This window comes from Aquarana catesbeiana, linkage group LG01 (genome assembly GCF_042186555.1).
Source record: "Aquarana catesbeiana isolate 2022-GZ linkage group LG01, ASM4218655v1, whole genome shotgun sequence".
Classification (NCBI taxonomy): domain Eukaryota; kingdom Metazoa; phylum Chordata; class Amphibia; order Anura; family Ranidae; genus Aquarana; species Aquarana catesbeiana.
Window position 1 is genome coordinate 718,586,327 of NC_133324.1, and position 23,419 is coordinate 718,609,745.

General features: G+C 42.8%; 1 protein-coding gene across 2 annotated transcripts in view; it reads right to left on the reverse strand.

Annotated features, from left to right (window-relative positions):
• Positions 1 to 4,200: 4,200 nt before the first annotated feature.
• The window catches only part of LOC141111820 (uncharacterized), a 43,632-nt gene continuing 24,413 nt past the window's right edge, over positions 4,201 to 23,419 (reverse strand). For both annotated transcript variants that reach the window (XM_073603981.1, XM_073603972.1), the window contains exons 3-7: positions 19,669 to 19,728; positions 19,355 to 19,492; positions 16,101 to 16,247; positions 7,063 to 7,123; positions 4,201 to 6,083 (exon numbers count right to left, since the gene is read on the reverse strand). In XM_073603981.1, the coding sequence (XP_073460082.1) occupies positions 5,980 to 6,083; positions 7,063 to 7,123; positions 16,101 to 16,247; positions 19,355 to 19,492; positions 19,669 to 19,728 (510 nt within the window). In that variant the 3' untranslated portion in view covers positions 4,201 to 5,979. The remainder of the gene's footprint in view (positions 6,084 to 7,062; positions 7,124 to 16,100; positions 16,248 to 19,354; positions 19,493 to 19,668; positions 19,729 to 23,419) is intronic.

Consider the following 23,419-nt stretch of genomic DNA (forward strand, 5'->3'; position numbering starts at 1 on the left):
GACTTGTCATTATTTTTAAAGCAAATATTCTACAGGTCACTGCATCGTTACTTTGGTCACCTTATTACTTTAAAAGGCATGGCATGCTTAGCTCATACTTCAGAACTTGTATCTTGCTGCAACAGGCACAAGTTAGTATAACTGAAAGAGGGGAGAGTGGTTAAGAAGATAAGCAATTAAAGTCAATTTCCAGTAGCTAAGAGATTTTAGCCTTAAAAGAGAAGTATGGGCCTGGGTGTTATTTAAAAAAAAAGAAAACAAAAAAAAAAAAAAAACATACCTACCTAGGTGGATGCAGCATCAAACCAATGCTGCATCTATCCCCACCACTCAAACAAAGCTGATCGCTCAGTTCTCCACACCACTCTGAGCAGAGCTGGTGACTGTCAGTCATCGCTGTCTGGAGTGACTGGCTCCTGGGTGGATTTCTACCATATGGTCACAATCTTTCCCCAGCCAGGACTGGTTCTGTGGCTTTAGCCCGCTATAGGCTGAAGATGGGTCATAGGAGTGCAGAACAAACTGTACTCCGGTGATCCACAGGAGATGTACAGCCAAACAAGCTTTGGCTGTACTTCTCTTTTTAAGCAGGCTATATAAAGACCGAAAACCGGCCATGTCAGCAGGAACTGTCTGTTCAACAGAGTACAGTGTAACACCTGGCTTCTGTCAAACAGTCCTGCTGGAAAATTAACATTCAGTCAGTGCATGCAGCCAATGGTGGCAGCACTGATCCGTGTATTCTGACAGGGTTTGGGGGGTATTCTTACAAAGAGGGACAGGTCCCTGCATCCACCTTGCTTGTGTGGATGTGGGAAACTGAGTTTTTTTTCCTATTTAATCCACTGGTTGAATGGGAAAAGAAAAAATCTATATCCTGCTTTAGCCTAATACATATTGGTGTAAAAATATTTCTATCAAACTGATCCCCCACCCCCCACCCAGATCTGTATAAACATATTAAACTATTTTTTTTTCTATGCAAGAGCCCAAATAGCCATTGCTTAGCTTGTAAGTGCTACTCTTAAAGCCACTGGCTTTAGCAACACTTTTACAAAGTATTTGTGGAACTCCAGCCAAATCACTAGAAGGTTGAAATGCATACGGCACTGCCATTGTGCTCTTGCTGAATGTTGAATCCCCCCCCGAATCCTGAATGTCCCTATGCCTTTTAAAGGAGGAGTTGGCTCCCTCCAAGTATACTTGCCCTTATAGTGATATGTAAACTAATAAGATCAGGTGAAATATAAAAAAAAAAACAAAACTTACAAGTCCTAATGTGGTGGCTGTCTGGGTTGCAAAATATACACGGCTCAAAAAAAATTAAAGGAACGCTTTGAAAACATATCAGATCTCGATGGGGAAAAATAAAATGCTGGATATCTGTACTGATATGGACTGGGTAATGTGTTAGGAACAAAAGGATGCCACATCATTTGATGGAAATGAAAATTATCAATCTACAGAAGGCTGAATTCAAAGACACCCCAAATATCAAAAAACGGTGCAGCAGTCTAATCCATTTTGCTGAAATTTCATTGCATCCACTCAAAATGGTACTCAGTAGTTTGTATGCCCCCCATGTGCTTGTATGCATGCCTGACAACATAGGGGCATGCTCCTAATGAGACAATGGATGGTGTTTTGGGGGTATTTCCTCCCAGATCTGGACCAGGCCATCACTGAGCTTCTGAGCATAGGGTCCAGGTATTACTTCATGCTACCAGTAGGGACACTGACTCTAGCCAAAACTAGTGCAAAACTGTCAACCCGAATCTAATTTGCATAGGTGTGAACCCAGCCTAAAGGATAGGTTCACCTTTTGTGTTACATGTTACCGCTCTTGCAGACCCTCCCCCCCACACCAGGTAGGGGGATCTTCTCCACTGCACCCACTGTCGCTATTTAAAAACAGCATGGCCGCATCATTCATTCACAGAGTTCTGTAAATGAATGAACTACAAGTACTGACAATACCAGGGCACGGTTGATCGCTGTAGATAGTTCATGGATTCTTCCGGTCATTGTTTAACTGCCTGCTTGTACGAGCAGACAGCTTACACTGACAGTCTGCAAGAGCCCTGCATTGCACCTGCTGATCACGTTTAGCAATCAATACGTGGATTAGGCTTCTTCAGGGTAGACACCCAACTACACTATATAAAAATAATAAGACACAATATATTGAAAAAAAAATAGTTTTATTTAAAATACATAGTATATTAGAATTAACATGTAAACAACAGTAATGAAAAATCTAGCAGAAGAGTGTATTATATACCTGGTCTTTACATCACATAGCACAAATTGTCTCAACAGTTTTTAGGATCAGCGCAGGGGCTATTTTTGTTTTACGATAATGCCTGGAGGAACGTTTGTATCCATACCACATATTAGCCACCAGTTTGCTCAATGATAAAAGTTGACAACAGTGGACCATGCTTGCATACTGCGTGTTGAAAATGTTGTCACTTATAACAGTGAGTTATAGCAAATGACAGCAGTATAGAATTATCTTCTAGTTTATAAATGCTTCAGTTGTAGCACATTAAAATGAATGTGTTTAAATTTAAAAAGGAGCCTTTTTCTTCAGTTATTTATTTCAAGATTAGTGAAAATGGGTTGGGGTTGGTAAAAAGATGTACCTAGCATATTTGACACCAGAGCAGAACATCTTTTTACCAACCCCAACCCATTTTCACTAATCTTGAAATAAATAACTGAAGAAAAAGGCTCCAATACACTGGTCTCTAAATAATGTACAATACGGTGTCAGCAGGGTACAGACTGGTCATATACCCTGTAAACCATATTGTACATTATATACAGTCTAGTGTATATCATGTACAGCATGATTTCAGGATACAGACTGGTCTGTATATAATTTACAATATGGTTTACAGGGTATAAGTCTGTACCCCGCTGACACTAGTTCTGTAAATACATTAACTTGTTTCCAGGATTTGCCACCCTCAGTTTGCCTCTAAAATCCAGGGACACTTCCATAGCTGCCTATACAATTTAATCCATAGTCCTCCACCTGTTCATGCTTCAGCACCTGCGCCCCTTGGAGACCTGCCCACTCTCTGGCATTGGATGGCAAAGGCAGCTTCTCTCCTTTTAATCTCCAGTAGTAGTCCAGGAAGGGAGGAGTCACTCTTCCCTCCCTTCCTCTGTCTACAGAGGCAGGCACCGTGGTGCTGCTTTTAGTAGCAGATGCCCACTGTCAGTTCTTCCCACTGGGTTGCATCAGCCAAAGGATCATTTAATTAACACCACTGTATGTACAGTCTGTGTACAAAATGCAGTGAGCTCTCAACAAGCAATCCATTTCCAGATGAGTTGAAGGGACAGAACAGCTCCACATCAGGAATCATGGGCAGTACACACTGTGAACTCTCCAATATTCCTTGCTCTCCAGCATGGTACACTTTATGGCCACACCGACACCTTCCCTACCTCTCCATCTTTACAAAAAGCAAAACTAAATCCATGTGTTACTGTGGTATAATCCATTTTGCACAAATGGATGTCAAAAAAAGAAAGAAGAGACCCAAAACATTTGTATCCCATTTGCAGTCAAAACTATTTTTTTTGTATAAAACGGTCAGGTTTTTATTCTTGTCTGGGTCCCCTTCACTTCTTGGTACTGGTACAAAAGGTGTTCAAAAGGACAGGAATTGATGGGAAACCTCAAAATCGATAAAAACACACATTTCCTGCTACTGTCCACTCGCATGCTGCCATGGAAGGAAACTTGTGATAAGTATTTGATACAATATTCTGTTTTCCTGGCACCACCATGGCAACATACATGTGGAATGGCACCAGGAAAGGAAAATCACGGTAAGTATTTGACTCAAATTTTCCATTTTTTTTGTCCTGCCACTGCCATGAAATAAAAGGAAATCTGAAATTTTAGGTGATCAGAAAGAGGGCAAATGTTCCAATGGGGACACCTGTTCTAGGCCAACGGTCTAAAAGTTCCCTCGCTAGAGAGTTTTCCTTTCCCTTTCTGTTGTGTCTACAGGACATGAGGAAACGCTCCCCAATGCCACACAGCTGTTAAACATTCCTTACTAAATCCCAAACAAGAAGAAAAAAAAAAAAAAACGTTAGCTTTAACACTAACACCCATTCCTTGAATTTTTTCCCTTAGTGTCTCGGGTACAGAAAATTAGAAAAAAACATTTCAAAGTGTCACACAGCAATAATAAATAATTTTAATAAATCTCATCAAACATTTGGAATTGTGACATCACAATAGTACTATGCTTGCGTTTAAAAGTAGCTAATGGCTAACTCTCATTCAGGCACCTTTTAATTATTCAGAAACATAATGATTATTGATGGCAAGTGCCTAAATAGGCCATTAGTGGGTCCTATAAGTGATAAACAGAATATACAAACAAGAAGCCAAAAGAAGCCTATAAAATGTGTCAGCCGGAATATAAAACCTGGCTATAGCTTTAAACATACAGCACAGAATGGAGGAAGAACAGAAAATAGCTTAGAACACTCATCAATACTGCAACACCTCTGAGATATACAGTCTTCATAGTACAATTCCTAATGGAGCACATACTGCAACAAAAGATCAAGTCAAAGTGGCGACCACATTAAGCGCCTCCGCAGATTTAAACTTCTAAGAGCTTTGGAGACCATCTATTACGCCAGACTGCATGACTGCTAGAACTAGCATATATCAAGTATGTAATATAAATCCAATAATACAGCCAGTATGGGGTTGATTTACGAAAACGAAAGAGTGCAAAACCTGGTGCAGCTGTACATGGTAGCCAACCAGCTTTTAACTTCAGCTTTTTTTAACTAAGCTTTGACAAAAAAAAAAAAAAAAAAAAACTGAAAGCTGATTAGTTGGTATTCAGAGCTTCACCAGATTTTGCACTCTCCAGTCTTAGCAAATCAACCCCACTTGCTGAAAATCAAGTGGCTGCGTTCGGTTCCTGTTAACAGAACACATTTTTCTAATGGTTTCTACTGTTGTGCATGTACTTTTCCCTTACACTTAGGCCTCATTCACACCTGAGCATTGTGTAGCTTGAAGCTCAAAACTCTCAACAAACAAAATTCTGTGTCATTAAATGGTGGTTGTTTACCCATGTATGCTCAAGCGCTTGTAGCTCCACACTTTATGCTCCAGAAGGTATTTCTGAGGCAGATTTGGGGGTTTTGGTCCCATAGACTTCAATGGGAACACATGTAAACACTTGAATCAAGCATTTTTAAAGGCACTTTTTCAGCCTGTAAGAACTGGTCTCCTCCCAAGTGATTTCCATTGGCTAAAAATGCCTGAAGCTTGAATACACACGTAAAAACACCTGAAATATACTTTCAAAATGATTGTTTGTATAGATGCACAAAATCATTCCCTCAAATACCACCACTTGAAAATTGCTCTGTTTAAGTATGGAGTGCAGCCCTATAGTGTGATCTATGATCCATAAGTCTCTGAATCAAACAGTGCAGTATCAATTTTTTCTCCAAACCTTGACATTATGAACAGAATGAGACATGAACCCATGAATTAGTCAGAGCATACTTCAAAGAAATGTCTTGACTGACACACCATTAAAGCAGTCTCAACCAAGTCATTGATCCTGGCTTCACCCATGGATGATGCATGCCATCCAATGAAAAAAAGTGATGGACAGGGGTAAAACAGTGTAACATCATAAAATCTGCATCTATGACGGGGATGCTGCTTTAATGGTTTGCATCATTCAGATGTAGTAAGGCACTGCAAACAAATATACTTTTAGTGCAAATAAAAAAAAAAAAGAAGAAGATCTATACAAAGGGAAGGGAAACGCTCTTGTATAAAAATAGAAAACAAAAATTAAATTACTCTTCAAGTTCCATTAAAATTTTATGACGGCAAACATTAGGAGACTAAAACAGGCCTCATACAGGAAGACCACATTAAGAAAGTCCTCATATTCGACAGTCCTTATTTGTTCAGGAAAATCTGAGGTATGGGGGTGGCTGTGAAAAAGACTCTTCTGTTTCTACACTGGTTTCTGTGAACTGTGCTGGAGAATTAAATATCCGCTCATCATCTCCTAAAAAGGAAAAGATTTAAAAAAAAAAAAAAATTTATACACCAGACCTTTTTTGAGGTTTTTAGCCGATTAATTCTAAACAATAAATCGGCCAATAATCAATTATGAAAAGAATCGTTAGCTGACACCTTTGCTTATATGCTTGAAATACAAAAAAAAAAAAAAAATAGTAAAATCCAACATGCAGTAGACTGGGCTAGGAAATTGACTGAAATACAGTGGATACTGCAACTAAAATGATGGTATTCCCTATATTGTATGTAAAATGTTTACGATCTAGGAGTTGTCTACACTGCTGACCCACCACAGTACATATACTGCGACGGAGCGGCATGTGCAGGTACAATCACGAACATCATGTCTGCCGGACACAGAGGATGGCTGGGATGAGAAACAGAGTTCATCCTCTATACAGAGCTCTGTGCTGTGATTGTACACAGCCCATCACTTTACCTACATCGGCCGCACGTCCACAGTACATGGCGGGGAAGTGGGTATTATAGCTAGTACACTGGGGGTTATTTACGAAAGGCAAATCCACTTTGCACTACAAGCGTAAAACTACAAATGCAAAGTGCTCTTGAAATTGCACTGAAAGTGCAATTGGAAGTGCAGTTGCTGTAAATCTGAGGGAGATATGCAAGGAGAATAAAAAACAGTATTTTAGCTTGCACATGATTGGATAATAAAATCAGCAGAGCTTCCCCTCATTTCACATCTACCCCTCAGATGTACAGCGACTGCACTTCCAAGTGCACTTTCAGCGCAATTTCAAGTGCACTTTGCATTTGTAGTTTACGCTTGTAGTGCAAAGTGGATTTGCCTTTCGTAAATAATGACCACTGTCTATGTGATGCATGTATTGTACATTTCGAGATTCATTACTTATTGCAGCCTGCTATCTGAACTTTCAGAACAAATGATTGTACATTTGTTTATTGCAAATTTTTTTTTTTTTTTTTTTTATAGGTTTGCTCACCATGGAAAGTGCATACCAGTTCTATTATCTGAGACGGCTCATGTTCAGGATGTAACCACTCCTAAAGAGATAGGGGAGTGCAAGAGAAAGAAAATATACAGTCAGATTACAGAAGCAATAAAAGCCTATTTATTATATCTATTTTGTATATGTAAAGCTGTCCATACACCAGTAGGATTTGGTTTAAAAGGTTTCATTTTAAAGAACATTTGTTTGATTTTTTTAATCTTTAGTGGGGTCAAAGTTGATGTTCGTATATATGGTTTTTGTTCGGAAGAGTCCATTTGTCCCAACATCAAATGTTAAAAGCAAACTTCAAGTACTTTTGAATGATGTTCATGATCAAACGTACTAATGAGAACTGTATGAATGCTGGTTTGAAAATCTACAACTGTATGGCCAGTTTAAGGCTTCATGTACACTAGCAGCTCCTAAAACGTGAGTTTGGGAGCTTTTAGCTTTTTTGCCAAAGCTCATAAACGCAACTCCATAAAAGCCTATGTGTCCATGTCCACATAGGCTTTTAGCAGAGTTTAGGAGCTGCTGCGTTTAGGCAAGGTTAAACCTTCCACTCCTAAACACGGAAGGATCGCGTCCAGGAAAGGAACATTTTGACCACCGGCCACAGGAAAACACAAAATTACGACAAGAACACGGTTTGTGTTTTTCCACGGCCGTGGTCAGGGCAGTCTAGTGTACATGTAGCCTAAGGCAGGGCAGAGGTGAATGGCCAACCAAATCTTGCAATGTCTTTTCTCTTTTTGGCCAGCTTCCTCCCATCTCACAAGTGTTCCAACAACAGAGATGCCACAAAATGCATTCCTAACACCTTTTCTTGGGGAGCTGGGAACAATTTTGGCAAAGTTTCTAATCATTTGGAGCGGTTGTCCCACTGACTAATAAGCGGTCTATAGGAAACTAAGTTATGTGTCAGGAGATGGGCAGGCACATTGAACAGTATTAGTATAGAAGCAGTGAAAACAAGTGGTTTATTTAACATGGTTATAATAAGGCTTACCTGGAGCTACACTGGATATCTCCTAAACCTGAACGGTTTAGGAGATATCCCCTGTATTTGAATGTGCCAACATCATCAGCACATGCGCACTGAAGCAAACATACGTGCCGTTGCTTCAGTTGGACTGCCTTTACCGGCGGCTCCGGCCAATCACATCGCTGGAGCTCTCGATACCCGGAAGAACCCTCGGGAGTGATGTCGCCGGCCGGAGCGGTGAACGAGGACCGCTGCGGGGGCTTCGGACTCAGGTAAGTAATACATAATGAGCTAGTATGCTATGCATACTAGCTCATTATGCCTTTGAAGTTACAGAGCCATATAAAGCATGCATTATTACTCTTTAGTCCCCATGCACACAGGGCATTTTTACAGCTGCTTTTACCAGCGTCAGACTTTTTTTTTTGGCAGCTTAAAAACGCCTTTCCATGTTAAGCTGTAAGTGGCATGGGCGTTTTCAAGCTGAAGAAAAAAAAAAAAAAAAAAAAAAAAGAAGAAGGTGCATTGTACCCCTACCTTTTCACCCCCCCAAAAAAAGGCAATGTAGTTTACTTTTTCTTTTCCGTATCATACTTACCTAGGTGGAGCATCTGTCCCCCCCGGCGCCTCTACACTGAGGGCCGAGCAATCGAACATCGCCAATGGCTCGGTTCTCACAGCTCTCCCAGCAGAGAGCTGCTGACTGTCAATCAGCAGCTCTCTGCTCCTCCTCGCTTACTGGAGAGCTGAGCTGTGGAGGGGCGGGGGAGCGGCTGTCTCAGGCTCTCAGTGGCTCGCCGAGAGGCTGAGACGGGTGTCAGTACAGGCACCTGGTGGATCCAAACTTCCATTGTCGGGATGACGCGGTGCCTGGACTGATTTCTGTGATGTCATCAGAGAGTGGGTCACAGGAATGCAAAACGAATTGCACTACTGTGATCCATAGGAGAAGCCCAGCCAAACGAGCTTTGGCTGGACTTCTTTCTTTAATAAAGCACTTGTCAAAACATCTTGTTTTTATTTACGCTACACTGCCTTTTTTGGGGGTGAATGGGTAGGGGTACAATGTATCCCATACTCACATAAGGAAGCGGATCTGGCGAAAGGTACTTTTGGGTTGGAGGGACACAGAGACCCCACCCCCAAGCACCCCACCCTCATATTGAAGGTATGTGGCCTGGTATGGTCCAGGAGGGGGCGGACCTGCCAAGATGCATGCTCGGATAAGGGTCTAGTGTGGATAGTATGGATTTTGGGGGGTGGGATCATCATGATCAGACTTGGATGCAACTTCTTTTCAAATCAATGGGCTGAACGTCCGATCAGTTAAGACGGCCCTCATAGGGAACCATTGATTTTGAATAGAAGCAGAGAAACGCTGCTAAAAGCTAATGCAACTAAACGCGCATAAATGCCAAAGCAAAAAGCTCCTAAAAGCGTGTTTTTACAGCCGCTTTTTCCTGGCGTTGGTAATGGCTTTGCAACTAATTTTTTTTTTTTTTTTTTAACACCCTGTGTGCATGGGGACTCAGAATAAAAAAAAAAAAAAAGTACACAACACAGATCAATCGATCTCTACACGTTTGCTCCCTCTTACATCCATGGCAAACTTTTTCATTTTTTTTTTTTAAACATTGCAGCTTCTAAAGGTTTGCACCTGTGATCATCAGATTGCGGGTACAATGCATGGATTCTGCAGACACTCAGTAAGCTGTGCTCTTGTGCTTTCGATACAAGCAGGCAGTTACTGAATGGCAGCAAGAATCAATGAAAACCACATTCACTATTAGAAATGGGTTTGTTTGAGGAAAAATTCCTCTGGCTTGAGAAAAAATCCGGCTCCTTTAAATTTTATCATCAACAAAAAAAATTCTTCTAATGTATGATCAGCTTAAAGTATAACTAAAAAGGCAAAACTTTTTTTTTTTTGTTTTGGACGGAGTTGGAGGGATTAGAACACCTGTTTGGTTTTTATTGTTGTCTGTGCCCCTGTTAAGGAGATTCATACTCTCTATCTGTCCTGTTTACCATTATCATAGAAAGTGAAAGAAAACCCCACATTTTGGGTTGTCCTGTTTGGCAATGGGACAGGATGTGAAGGGAAATCTCTGCAATGGAACACAGATGGTTAAAAAAAAAAAAAAAAAAAAAAAAAAAACTGACAGGGGTTATAACCTCCCTTACTCTATCCAAGTTCTGCCTATAGTTCTACTTTAACCACTTCAGCCCTGGAGGATTTGGCTGCTCAATGACCAGAGCACTTTTTACAATATGGCACTGCGCTGTTTTAACTGGTAATTGCGCGGTCATGCAATGCTGTACCTAAACAAAATTTGCATCCTTTTTCCCCACAAATAGAGCTTTCTTTTGATGGTATTTGATTGCTTCTGCGATTTTTATTTTTTCCGATATAATTGGAAAAAGACCAAAAATTTTGAAAAAAAATATATACATTTTCTACTTTTTGTTATAAAAAAATCCAATAAACTCAATTTTAGTCATACATTTAGGTCAAAATGTATTCGGCCACATGTCAAAAAAAAAAAAAAAAAAAAAGTCAATAAGCGTATATTTACTGGTTTGCGCAAAAGTTCTAGCGTCTACAAACTAGGGTACATTTTCTGGAATTTTACACAGCTTTTAGTTTATGACTGCCGATCTCATTTCTTGAATTGCTAAAATGGCAGGGCAGTACAAACCCCCCCCCCCCCAAATGACCCCATTTTGGAAAGTAGACACCCCAAGCTATTTGCTGAGAGGCATGTTGAGTATTTTGCAGATCTCGCTTTTTGTCACAAAGTTTTGAAAATTGAAAAAAATAAATAAAAAAACAAATAAATACATTTTTCATTTCTTTCTTTCTTCATTTTCAAAAACAAATGAGAGCTGCAAAATACCATGCCTCTTAGCAAATACCTTGGGGTGTCTAGTTTCCAAAATGGGGTCATTGGGGGGGGGGGGGGTTGGGGGTTTGTGCCATCTGGAAATTTCAGGGCCTCCATAACTGTGACAGGTACTGAGGAGTAAAAATCACAATTTTACGCCTTTAGAAATCCTGAAAGCGGCGATTGGTTTTCGGGGTCCTGTACGTGGCTAGGCTCCTCTTCTAACCACTTGAAGACAAAGCCCTTTTTGACACTTTTTGTTTACATGAAAAAAATATTCATTTTTTTTTTGCTTGAAAATTACTTTGAACCCCCAAACATTATATATTTTTTTTAAAGCAAAGGCCCTACATATTAAAATGGCGGAGGTTGCAATTTTTTTTTTAAATGCATGAAAATGCTCGTAGCTTCCGGTTTCTTAGGCCATAGAGATGATGTTCTGGTCTCTGATCAGCTCTATGGTCAGCTGGCAGAACCACCGGCTGCATTCTCAGGTTCCCTGTTGGAACAGGAGAGCCAGAGAAAACCATGGAAGAGTGTGAGTGCGTGTGTGTGTCCCTCCCACTGCTTGTAAAAGCAGTCTAGAGGCTAATTAGCCACTAGGATTTCTTTTACATGAAAGCCAACCGCTGGCTGAAAAGAATGATACCAAGATGATACCTAAACCTGCAGGCATCATTCTGGTATAACCACTCAAAGTCCAGCAACATACCAGTACATCGCTGCTGGTCCTTGTTGGGCATATATTGTAATGTTCTTTTTTTCATGCAGCCTGTGGGCTGAAGGAAAAAAAAAAAAAATTGAACGGTTAAAAGCGGGTGTCACGCCTATATCCGCGTTTTCTGCAGACACAACATCTTCTTTGGGGATTTCTTTGGGTAGGGGTACCAGGGAAGACAATGCCTCTCATGCAGCCGGCTCACTGCATTTGGATTGGGAAGTTGGGCCACAGCACCGTCTGGAAACAGAAGGGCTGTGATGATCTCTTTCTGGAATTTAAGGAAGGATCCAGTTCGTCCTGAAGCTTTGCATAGCACATGAGCATTCAGCAGAGCCAATTAGAATAAATATACAGACACTTTTTTTATACCAGCATCTGGCCTTATGGGTAATTAGGTACAGCGCCAACAACTGGTCGTGGAGGTCCACCCCTGCCATATTAAGATTGTATTCGTGGACACAGAGGGGTTTCTCCACAACACCAGTCGCCGTTTGAATTTGGATCGTCATGTCTGCATGAAGGGAGGACAGAACGAAAACATTCTTATTATCCCTCCACTTCACAGCGAGCAAATTATTACATCTCAATCAGGCACTCTCCCCCAGCCTAAGATGGGAATCTACAAGCCGCTGGGGGAGGCCCCAGCGATTAGATCGCACGGTGCCATGTGCACCAATTCCATGATCAAATAAGTGACTTAAAAGTGGCACGCTCATGTAATAATTGTCCACGTACAAGTGGTACCCCTTTCCCAATAAGAGTGACACCAAGTCCCACACAATCTTCCAGCGCTCCCTATGTAGTCTGCGCAGTTCTCCGTCACTACATGACTATCTTTGCCCTCGTAAACCATAAAACTACATGTATAGCCTGTGGCCCTGTCACAGAGCTTATACATCTTGACCCCATATCTGGCACGCTTGCTGGGAAGATACTGTTTGAATGAAAAGCGGCCAGAAAAGGTAATCAGAGACTCATCAACGCAGACAACTTGATCGGGAGTAAACAAGGCTACAAACTCCCGGTTGAAGTGGTTTATGAGGAGCTGAATTTTGGGGAGTCGATTATATTCAGGGTCACCCCGAGGACGACAGAGTTCATTGTCATTAAAATGCATGAACCGCAAGATCTGCTTGTATCGTGTCCTGGTCATGGAGGCAGAGAACAAGGGCATATGGTCAATTGGGTCAGTGGACCAATATGACCGCAACTCACTTTTTTTTAGTTATGCCCATGAGGAGGGATAGGCCCAGGGAGGTCTTAAATTCAGAGACCGTAATAGGTCTCCAAACTCTGGCATGGGTCAACTGGGGATTAGCAGCGATGAATTGACCAACATACAAATTGCATTGGTCCACAATAAATCTATAGAGATCTTCCGTGAAAAACAGCGAATAAAAATCAAGCGAGGTAAAATCAACTGTTTCCACCTGAATTCCGGGTTGGCCAGTGAATGGGGGAAGTACGGGTAATGCAGAAGTGGTGGGTTCCCAATTCGGATTGGCAAATGCAGCAGAAAGGGCACTATGGGCTCGACGGGCCTGTCTGTCTTCTTGGTGGCTGCGGGACACTAGTTGTGCTTGCCACATCACCAGCTTGAATTGTACTTATGGGACTTGCCACATTATCACGTGATACTGCAGTACTTGATGTACAACCGGGGTGTACTAGGCCGCTGGTGCTTGCCAGTTCACCAGAAGAATGAGCAGCGCTAGTACTTCTTTGCTCCATACGAGAGCCCTGCGGTTCTTGCATCTCAACAACAGCAGAATAACGGGGTCAGGTACGCCTTACCTTGGCAGGGACCACAAATCCGTTGCCAGAGAGTGGGTGCCGCTCTTGTCTACAGGTTTGTATTCTGAGCCTGAATTTGACAGATGGGCGAGTTCCTCTTCACTCTCATCTGTCATGCTCAGAAACATGTAGGCTTCTTCACTAGTGTATCTTCGATTGGACATTTTGGCATCTAAATTTACTGGTACAACTAGTGAGACTCACAGAAAAGAAAAGAAAAAAAGAAAGAGGAAGAAGAAAGGGAGCACCTGACTGTCACTGACTGCTTCAAACGCTACCAAAAAAACTGTTAGCGATCGCAGGGATCAGGCCTGACTCTGCGAATGCTGCAGTTATGTGTTTAGTGTTTTGTAAGTGACAGTGATCGATCGATACTGCACTTGGGCTGGGCATCTGGGCTGATCCCACTACGCTGCGTTTTTTGGGAATGCTAATATAGTTCTGATCAGATCAAAGATATCAATCCGTTCAGACACTATACTACTAAGGGAGGTGTATGGTGCGTGCGTGGGTGTTAGTGCTACTGGCACGACGCAGACCCTAACTAACGCTAAAACCGATGTCACCTGCCGGGTGATCAGGGGGTTAAACCTTTTATTAGGTAATGTACGGTGGGTGCAAACTAACCAGCGTCACCTGTGACACCAATACGGTGATCACTGGTGACAGGGGATGATCAAGGGGTTAAACCTTTTTAGGGGGGGGGGGGGGTCCCTAGACCTATCTGGGCCTACTACTAAATACCTCAACGCTGATTAGTGTTACAAATGACACCAGTACAGTGATCAAATAAAAATATGAACACTGCACTGGGTGACACAATGACAGGGAGTGAAGGGGGGGGGGGTGAAATGTGTGCCTACGTGTACTGTGTCAGTGTAGTTTTAGTGCAACTCACGTTTGGATGTCCTCTCTCTCTGGAACGGAAAATAATTCCAGAGAGGGAGATGACATCACTTCCCCTGTCTGTGTTTACACTTAGACCCCTTTCACACTGGGGCGGTTTGCAGGCGGTATTGCGCTAAAAATACCGCCTGCAAACCGCCCCTAAACAGCCTCCGCTGTTTGTTCAGTGTGAAAGCCCGAAAGCTTTCACACTGAAGCGGTGCGCAGGCAGGGCGGTGAAAAAAGTCCTGAAAACCGCTTTTTTGGAGCGGTGAAGGAGCGGTGTATTCACCGCTCCTAAACCGCTCCTGCCCATTGAAATCAATGGGACAGCGCGGCTATACCGCTAGCCGCGCTGTACGAGGGATTTTAACCCTTTTTCGGCCGCCAGCGGGGGTTAAAACGGCACCGCTAGCGGCCGAATACAGCTACAAGAACGACGGTACAGCAGCGCTAAAAATAGCGCTGTTGTACCGCCGACGCCCCCACCGCCCCAGTGTGAAAGAGGCCTTACAGGCAGGGGAAGCATTTCATTTGTCAGAACCGATCAGGAGGTCCGAGCCAGAAATCATTGGCCTGGGCCAGGAGACTGATCGGATCTGAAACAGATTTGATCGTCTCAGCCGCTGTAAGGCAACGTCGTTTTGCCCATCCGTGCCATTCTGCCACAGTAAAACTGCAGCAGCTGGTCGGGAACCGGTTAAGTATTCTGAAAAAAAACTCTGTATTGATGGTTAATTTAGAAAAATAAAAAAAGGAGGAAGGAAGAAGAAAGGATTGTTTAGAAATAACACCTTTCCCCTTCTTCTCCCACTTTGAATCTTTTTTTCCTAGGGTGTGGGTACCTGGTTTGGCAGGTACCCACTTCTTCTTCCGTCCGACCCCCTAGGATATTGCAGTGGAAGTTCTCCCCCCTCCCTGCAACCTTCTGGGACACGTCACGGGTCCCCTGATGGCTGCAGGTCCATTCACAAAACGTAGCACGACTCATGCATGTGCAATGGGAAACGTGAATGGACAAGTGAATGTCCTTATTTAAAAAGTCAAATACTGTAGCTGCTGACTGTTTTTTTGTTAAAGCTGAAGAACTGTTCTAAGAAAACGGAGGCTTCAGGCTCCGTTCACACTGATATGGTGCGGGATTCGCAGCGATTCCTGTGCCTTTCCCGTACCGCATCACAATCGCACTCCATTCATTCGAACCGCTGCTGGTGTCAATGTTAAGATAGCGACATCCTAAAAACAGGTCGCATTTGGCTGAATTGGATCGCATGGGTTTGAGCACCCATGTGATCCGATTCCAGTGTGGAAAAAGAAAGTTTCATGCACCCTTTTCTTGGGGAAGTGGCTGTGGTGCGATTTAAGCCATGAATGAAATTAATGGGCTCAAATCGCACTGCAAAGAATTGCATGTGATTTGAACAGGAATGTGATGCGATTCCTATCCAAATCACATGCAGCTTCCTACACAGCATCAGTGTGAACCGTTTTAATGTCACTTTAAGCATCAAAGGCATGCAAGTACGACAACTGGAAGTCCTGATTTTCCAAGAAGAAAAATAATAAACATTTACTCCAGGGCCAGCTTTTCACACCTACTGATACAACTCCTTACAGTTAAGCACAAACTCTCCATTGTCCAGATCCGACAAGCTGGTCTTGTGATCCCTGTCTACAGTACTGATCATCTGTGCATTTTCAGAAATGTTTTTACATACAGTGACCGTAATGTAACATGCTTTTGTATCCACATACTCACCATTCCAGTCATGTTGTCATAGCACATACAGTATGGTACACTTCGGCAACCTAGGTAGGCTATGCAAAGGACAACACAAATGCTGACCAGAGATGCTACAAGCATGGCTATGTTTGCGCCCTGAACAAGTTGATTAAGGATAAACTTCTAGAGAAAATGAAACAGGTAAAAGTCAGATGTGAACCATAAGGTTAAAATACATAGACATTTTTCACTATAAAGACACCAAGGGCCTATTCACACCAGAAACTGCATGTCTACTGTGCATTTTTCATGGACATTTACATGCATTTGACATGCGATTTTTCATCTGCATATGTCCTTACGTCACTTCCTTCTTTCGTCACTGTGATGCGTTGTGGTGCATTTGCACACGTTTTTTGCACATTTGTGGTGCAGAAAAATGCAGCATGCTGTACTTTTTTGCACTGCACTGTAATGGCGTGACCAATGTCCATAAGATAACCTGGATTTTGGACTGTCTATGCAGTTGGAATGCAGTCAAAAATGCATCTGGTGTGAATGAGCCTTACATGAACATAGACTTGCCTGCAGGATAGTCAGATCCAGCTACAAAACTATACTGAAGTCTTGTTACTGACTATATGAACACATCTAGGCAATGATTGAAACCAGCGAGCTGCAATCTCCACCCAACAAAACAAAATCATTGTGAAGTTGACCTTAACCACTTCAGCCCCAGAAGGATTTACCCCCTTCTTGACCAGGCCATTTTTTGCGATATGGCACTGCGTCGCTTTAACTGACAATTGGGCGGTCGCGTGACTTTGTACCCAAACAACGTTTATGTCCCTTTTTCCCCCCACAAATAGGAGCTTTCTTTTGGCGGTATTTGATCACCTCTGCGGTTTTTAATTTTTGCGCTAACAAAAAAAAAAAAAAAAAAAGAAGAGCGACAATTTTGTAAAAAAAAGTATATATATTTTTTTACTTTCTGCCATAATACATAGCCAAAAAAAAAAATATATAAATAACAAAAAATGTATTCATCAATTTAGGTCAATATGTATTCTTTTTTTTTTTTTCCAAAAATATTGCAATAAGCAAATATCGATTGGTTTGTGCAAAAGTTATAGCGTCTACAAAATAGGGGAAAGATTTAGGGACTTTTTTTTACGGGTAATGCTTGCGATCTGATTTTTAGCAGTACTGCGACATTGCGGCGTACAAACCTGACCCCAAGTACCACATTTTGGGGACCTGTGACACCAATACAGTGATCAGTGCTATAAAAATTCACTGATCACTGTATAAATAGCACTGGCAGGAAAGGGTTTAACACCAGGAGGCGATCAAGGGGTTAACGGTTTCCTGGAAGGCGTTTCTAAGGCCCCTTTCACACTGGGGCGGTGGGGGCGTCGGCGGTACAACAGCGCTATTTTTAGCGCTGCTGTACCGTCGTTCTTGCAGCGGTATTCGGCCGCTAGCGGTGCGGTTTTAACCCCCGCTGGCGGACGAAAAAGGGTTAAAATCCCTCATACAGCGCGGCTATAGCTATAGCCGCGCTGTCCCATTGATTTCAATGGGCAGGAGCGGTTTAGGAGCGGTGAATACACCGCTCCTTCACCGCTCCAAAGAAGCGGTTTGCAGGACTTTTTTCACCGTCCTGCCAGCGCACCGCTTCAGTGTGAAAGCCCTCGGGCTTTCACACTGAACAAACAGCGGAGGCTGTTTAGGGGCGGTTTGCAGGCGGTATTTTTAGCGCAATACCGCCTGCAAACCGCCCCAGTGTGAAAGGGGCCTAACTGGGGAGAGTCGCTCTCTCTCCCTCTCATTTGTTTGACAGATCCCTGTTCTAGCTCGCTTTCCTGCGCCCGCAAAAGCTAGTGCACGAACCGATGTACCAGTACGTCGATTCTCGCAGCCGAGCCAACTTGCCGCAGTATAACTGCGGCAACCGGTTAAAGCGGATGTAAACCCTCCATATACCCAGTGAAGTGAACAGCCTCAGATGATACACAGGGATGAAACAAATCTCACTACATAAGTTTTACATGTATATCTGCGGTCTTCATCTTTATATACTGTTTAGAAAGTGCACATCGTGTTAGGAGATTTCTCTTCCTGGTTCCCCTGTAGGTGTGGATACTGGCTATACACCGTGAGACAGCCGATTGGAGGAAAAGCGCACACACCCCCTCCCTTTACATGCAGAGCATGCCTGTGACTAGTTTAGCAGTCTGCTATTCTATTTACAGCAACCTCCCCTCATACACACTTCTATCTCCACTCTCAGGGAATGTGTGAGAAGTTATCAGACTGATAACAGAGCAGGACAAAGCAACAGAACTTAATGCTTTGAAGAGCAGATATATGTGCCCAGCTCAAAATTTCATGAAAATGGGGTTCACATCCACATCTTGCAATTTGGGATTGTGGGCAGAATCGCTGCCATTCTGTCCACAATCCCAAATTGCATAGCAATCACAGCACACTGCGCGCGATTGGATGCCATTATCCTTCAGCCTAGGTTCACACATTTTTACTGGCTCAAATCGAACCGCCTTTAAAAAGGTGTTTTTTCTTTGTTTTTTTTTACCCGCACTGGAATCGGATCACATGGGTGTTTATGCCCATGTGATCCTATTCAGGCAAAAGCGCTGCGTTTGCAACTTGCTTTTGAGGCATCGATAACTTTTAATTGACACACGCAGCAAATCACAGAAGATATTGCGATGGGGTGCGGGAAACACAGGATTCACTGCGTTTCCTGCACTGTATCAGTGTGAATCGGGGCTCAGTGGCACCCAAAATGCGATGCTATTCTGCCGCAACTGTCACGCTACACATCATGCTTCACAAAAAACATGTGAAGCTTGTTACCTGAAAAGAAAATGGTGTGAATGCGTTGTGAAAATTGCATGTCAAAACGGCGTAGTGGGAATGCTACTACTTGATAATGTGAACAGGGCCTAATCAAATTTTATTTTGCATTCCACTACAGCAAGAATCCAGAGGGCACCTAATATGTTGATTGGACGCATACTTCCATTCATATTTACTCCTCCAAGATTGGTAACCGTAATAAACTTCATAGTAGTAACAAATTTTAATTTTTGTATGTGGGAGACTGTAGTAAGCCTGTAGTGAGTGAGATACTGCACTACAGAATTATCTGGCCGAAAAACTACCCCCCCCCCTATTTTTAATTTGGACTAGTGTCCCAGAACCATCAATTGGTTAAATACGGACATGCATATTACATACCATACATACGTACGGAAGGTACTTACTGTGTGTACAATGTGTACAGGTGTATGAGAGAAAACTTCATCATCATCCTCCCCATATGCCAAAGTCAGACAGGCATAAACTATAAGAATTAAGGTTGTGAAACAGGAAAACACAGAGACCACAATAAGTGCATTCACCTGTAGACAAGGAAAGAGTGGTCAGCAAGGCTTGCATTTATGGGTACTGCAGCAGGAAATCAAGACACACAACTGGGCTATAAAACACCAGATATCAAAAAAAGAAAGAAAGAAAAAAAAAAAAAAATGTAAGAGATTTAAAATGCAACATCATTAAAAAGATAAAGCAGTCTTACAAGAACAGGATTCTTCTTCTGTGATGAAAATAAGGCCATCAAACCAGGAACAGCCATGATCTAGAAACAAGGGCAATCGATTGAAATCGAACAGCAAGCAATGATTTGTGTCTAGTATATTCTGTGCAAATAGCATTATAATAATAAAAATATACATCAGAAAACTAAAGTCACCTTGGAATTTATTTACCTTAGTAAATTAAGTATAGTGGAATGCATTTGTTGCAAAGAAATGGTACCAAAAACCTAAAGCCTCGTACACACGGGCCTAATATCTGCCAATATCAGCCGGTTCATCAGAAGCCCGTGTGTATGGCAGGCTGTCCAGTTTCTGTTGAAGGGGCATGACCAAAAAAACATCTGCCAATCAGCATCTGATCAGCCAATGGTGGTGTGCTCTGGCGGGGAAGGTGGTTCCGCTGTCAGAACACAAAAGCTCAGTGGGGGAGATCGCTGTACTAACATCTGATAGTTAGTACAGCGAGCTCCTCAGTTTATTTTCTGTTCAGCCCGCTGGGTTGAACGAAAAAAATCAGATCGTGTGTACCTAGCTTTAAGGTGTATACCCAGGCCTTTTTTTCAGCGGCAACGCGGGGGAACGCAGTTCCGGCACCTCCAGCACTGAATGTATGTACTGGCAAGGGGTGCTGGAGGGTCTATTGTTGCTGGCTGCTGGGGGATCTATTATCGCTGGTGGGGGATCTGTTTTTGTGTGGGGGTCTATTGTTGCTGGGGTGGAGTCTATTGTTGCTGGGGTGGAGTCTATTGTTGCTGGGGTGGAGTCTATTGTTGCTGGGGTGGAGTCTATTGTTGCTGGGGTGGAGTCTATTGTTGCTGGGGTGGAGTCTATTGTTGCTGGGGTGGAGTCTATTGTTGCTGGGGTGGAGTCTATTGTTGCTGGGGTGGAGTCTATTGTTGCTGGGGTGGAGTCTATTGTTGCTGGGGTGGAGTCTATTGTTGCTGGGGTGGAGTCTATTGTTGCTCATTGCAAGGGATCTGTTTTACTATCTTTCTTGTATTCTTTAACAAATTTCATAAAAATTACTGAGTAGCCCAAAATACTTGGTTCTGTATTCTCAGAAAGGTGCTGTACTGGGAGGTGGGTAGGGGGTGAAACCAAGGGATGGTGCTCAGAGACGGGTAGGGGGCGGAGACGAAGAGTGACTCGGAAGGGTGGGGTTCCTGCACCTATTCCCTGAGAAAAAAAGCCCTGTGTATACCAGTGGTGGTACATATTGTTTTGTTTCAGAGCAATCAGATAAACCCAGACTAGACAGTAATGTCACCTGCTGACTTGGCACCATCCACATTCAGCTTAAAGCAGAAGTAAAGTCTTCCTCTTTAATTGTACCTACAGGTAAGCCTATAAGTAAGGCTTACCTGCAGGTACTGTAAATATCTCCTAAACTTGCAGTGTTTAGTAGATATTCACTATATACCCTGCCGTTGACGTCATTGGCGCACGTGCACTGAAGGAACGGCCTGCTCGTGCAGTTTCTTCAGGGCCCATGTGGTGACGTCATTGTGGCCAATCACAGCGCCGGAGCCCGCAAACCTGGATGTTACTTCGGGAAAGAAGTCGGCCGGGTCAACAGTGTGCTGGCGCCACTGCAGGGCATCGTTATAAAGATAAATATTAGACCCCTTTCACACTGGGGCGTTTTTCAGGCGTATTTCAGGCACTTTAGCGTTAAAACAAAAAAAGGCCTGTAAAGCGCCTGAAAGAAGCCTCATCTGCAATGCCAGTGTAAAAACCCGAGCCCTTTCACACTGCCAGCGCCCGAAAAACGCTGGTAAAGCGCTGCTTAAGACCTCTTTCACACTTCGGGCGCTGGCAGTGTTAAAGGGCTCGGGCCATCTGCGCACCCAGCCCCGGGGCAAAAACACGAAAGCGCTGCAAAGAAGCTGCTTGCAGGACTTTTTTTGACGCCCTGCCAGCGCAGCGCCCCAGTGTGAAAGCACTCGGGCTTTCACATTGAGATTGCAGATGAGGCTTCTTTCAGGCGCTTTTTTTAACGCTAAAGCGCCTGAAAAACGCCCCAGTGTGCAAGGGGCCTTACATAATGAGCTAGTATGCAATGCACACTAGCTCATTATGCCTTTGTCTTTTTTTTTTTTTGGGGGGGGGGGGGGGGGGGGGGTGTTGGAGGTTTACAACCTCTGTTGATTCACAGAGGTTGAATCCAACACAATTTTACTTCAAGCAGTATTAAACCCGAAACCAGAAAATTTAATATTCAGTAATGCAGCCTGGGTGGAGGAGTAACAGAGACAGCAGCAATGTCGGTCTGGCACATGCATTGGGCTGGGTGAGTGGTGTCCTACCTATACTTTTTAAACTGGGGAAGGCGAGTGTTAGTTCATCTAACAGATTTAGATCTAACAAATTGAAGGCAAACTCCAGCGCACACATTTTATGCAGTTACAGCAAACAGTTTTGTTCCTTTTGGAATAAAGGTTTTACATAAATAAAAAAAAGCCGACCATTGTAAGCACCCATGTCAGTGTTAAATGGTTTGGCTCAACCCTGGAACTGCTACATCAGCAGGACAACTTGTTCTATTGAATAAGAACAGACTTGCTGGCTGAATCATCAGGTAAAAATAGAAGAATAAAAGCCTAAAAAAATAAATAAAATAAATATGAATGTAGCCATGATAGCTAAGGATTGGTCATTGGTGGTATACAGCTGGGTTTAGCCTACAACAGAATCATAAGACGGCTCACAGAAGACAACATTTATACTCTAGATATATGTGCTGCCTGAAAGCTTCCAGTAAGAATCTTTTCCAAGTGATTACACTTTGAGAGAGCCTTTAGGATGCAGTCTAAGCCATGGACAGAATTACCCCTTCTGTGGCACTTGGTGGCCATTTGAAAGTGGCCTGTCTTAAATCAGATTTCCTGGATAACAAGTATTTAGAGATCCAGGGAAATATGCGAGGGGGACTTTCAGGAGGTTTGGGGCTTGTTTGTTTTTTGGTCAGGTTATGCTGTCCTTTGCCACATAGGTAAGCTACACGTGGTCTAACCAGATCAGGCTTTTATATATGCATGTGTGCACAAGCTTACGCACCACTGACCCATCTGATCAACCTTCTACCATTTGAGTGCATTTAGTGCACTGTATTTACATACAATGTGCTAGGCGGCCCATTTATTTAGGGTGGGTAAAGGCTAAAATCTTCTTGGTTTTTATTGCTGTGTCTGTTACAGATTTCTCTTCCCCTCCCTTCTTGTTACAGAGACCCAAAGCAAAGTGAGATGAATGCTCTCTAAAGTGGGGACAAATTCCACGTTGATAGTGGTCAACAGAAAATGTGCCCCATTAGATTTCTGCTAACCTTGTGCTCCAGTGTCACATTTTGGATTACTCAACACGTTCTAACTAGAAAAATAAAACTGCCATCAGTATGGATAAAGGTCTATTGGAAGAGAGATTAAAATCTGATAGCGCTTCCAAGCATCGCAACATCTAGAATACATTTTCATTTACCTGAGGTTGTAATCGCATTGCGACACTTAAGACCATCTACAGTGGTTTTTGTACCATTCAAATTCATAACTTGTTCTACCTATGAAAATTGGGGCATGTTCCTCCTGCTGCTTAAAATTTGTACAACCTCTCAGTGTTTGATGTATGTGATGTTGCCCTTTCCTAAATTCAAAAATGTGATAAAGGTTCCAACCCCACCTTACCATTTTCAAAACGATACTATCAGTTTGGCTGGAACTTTAATTTAATTCTTGA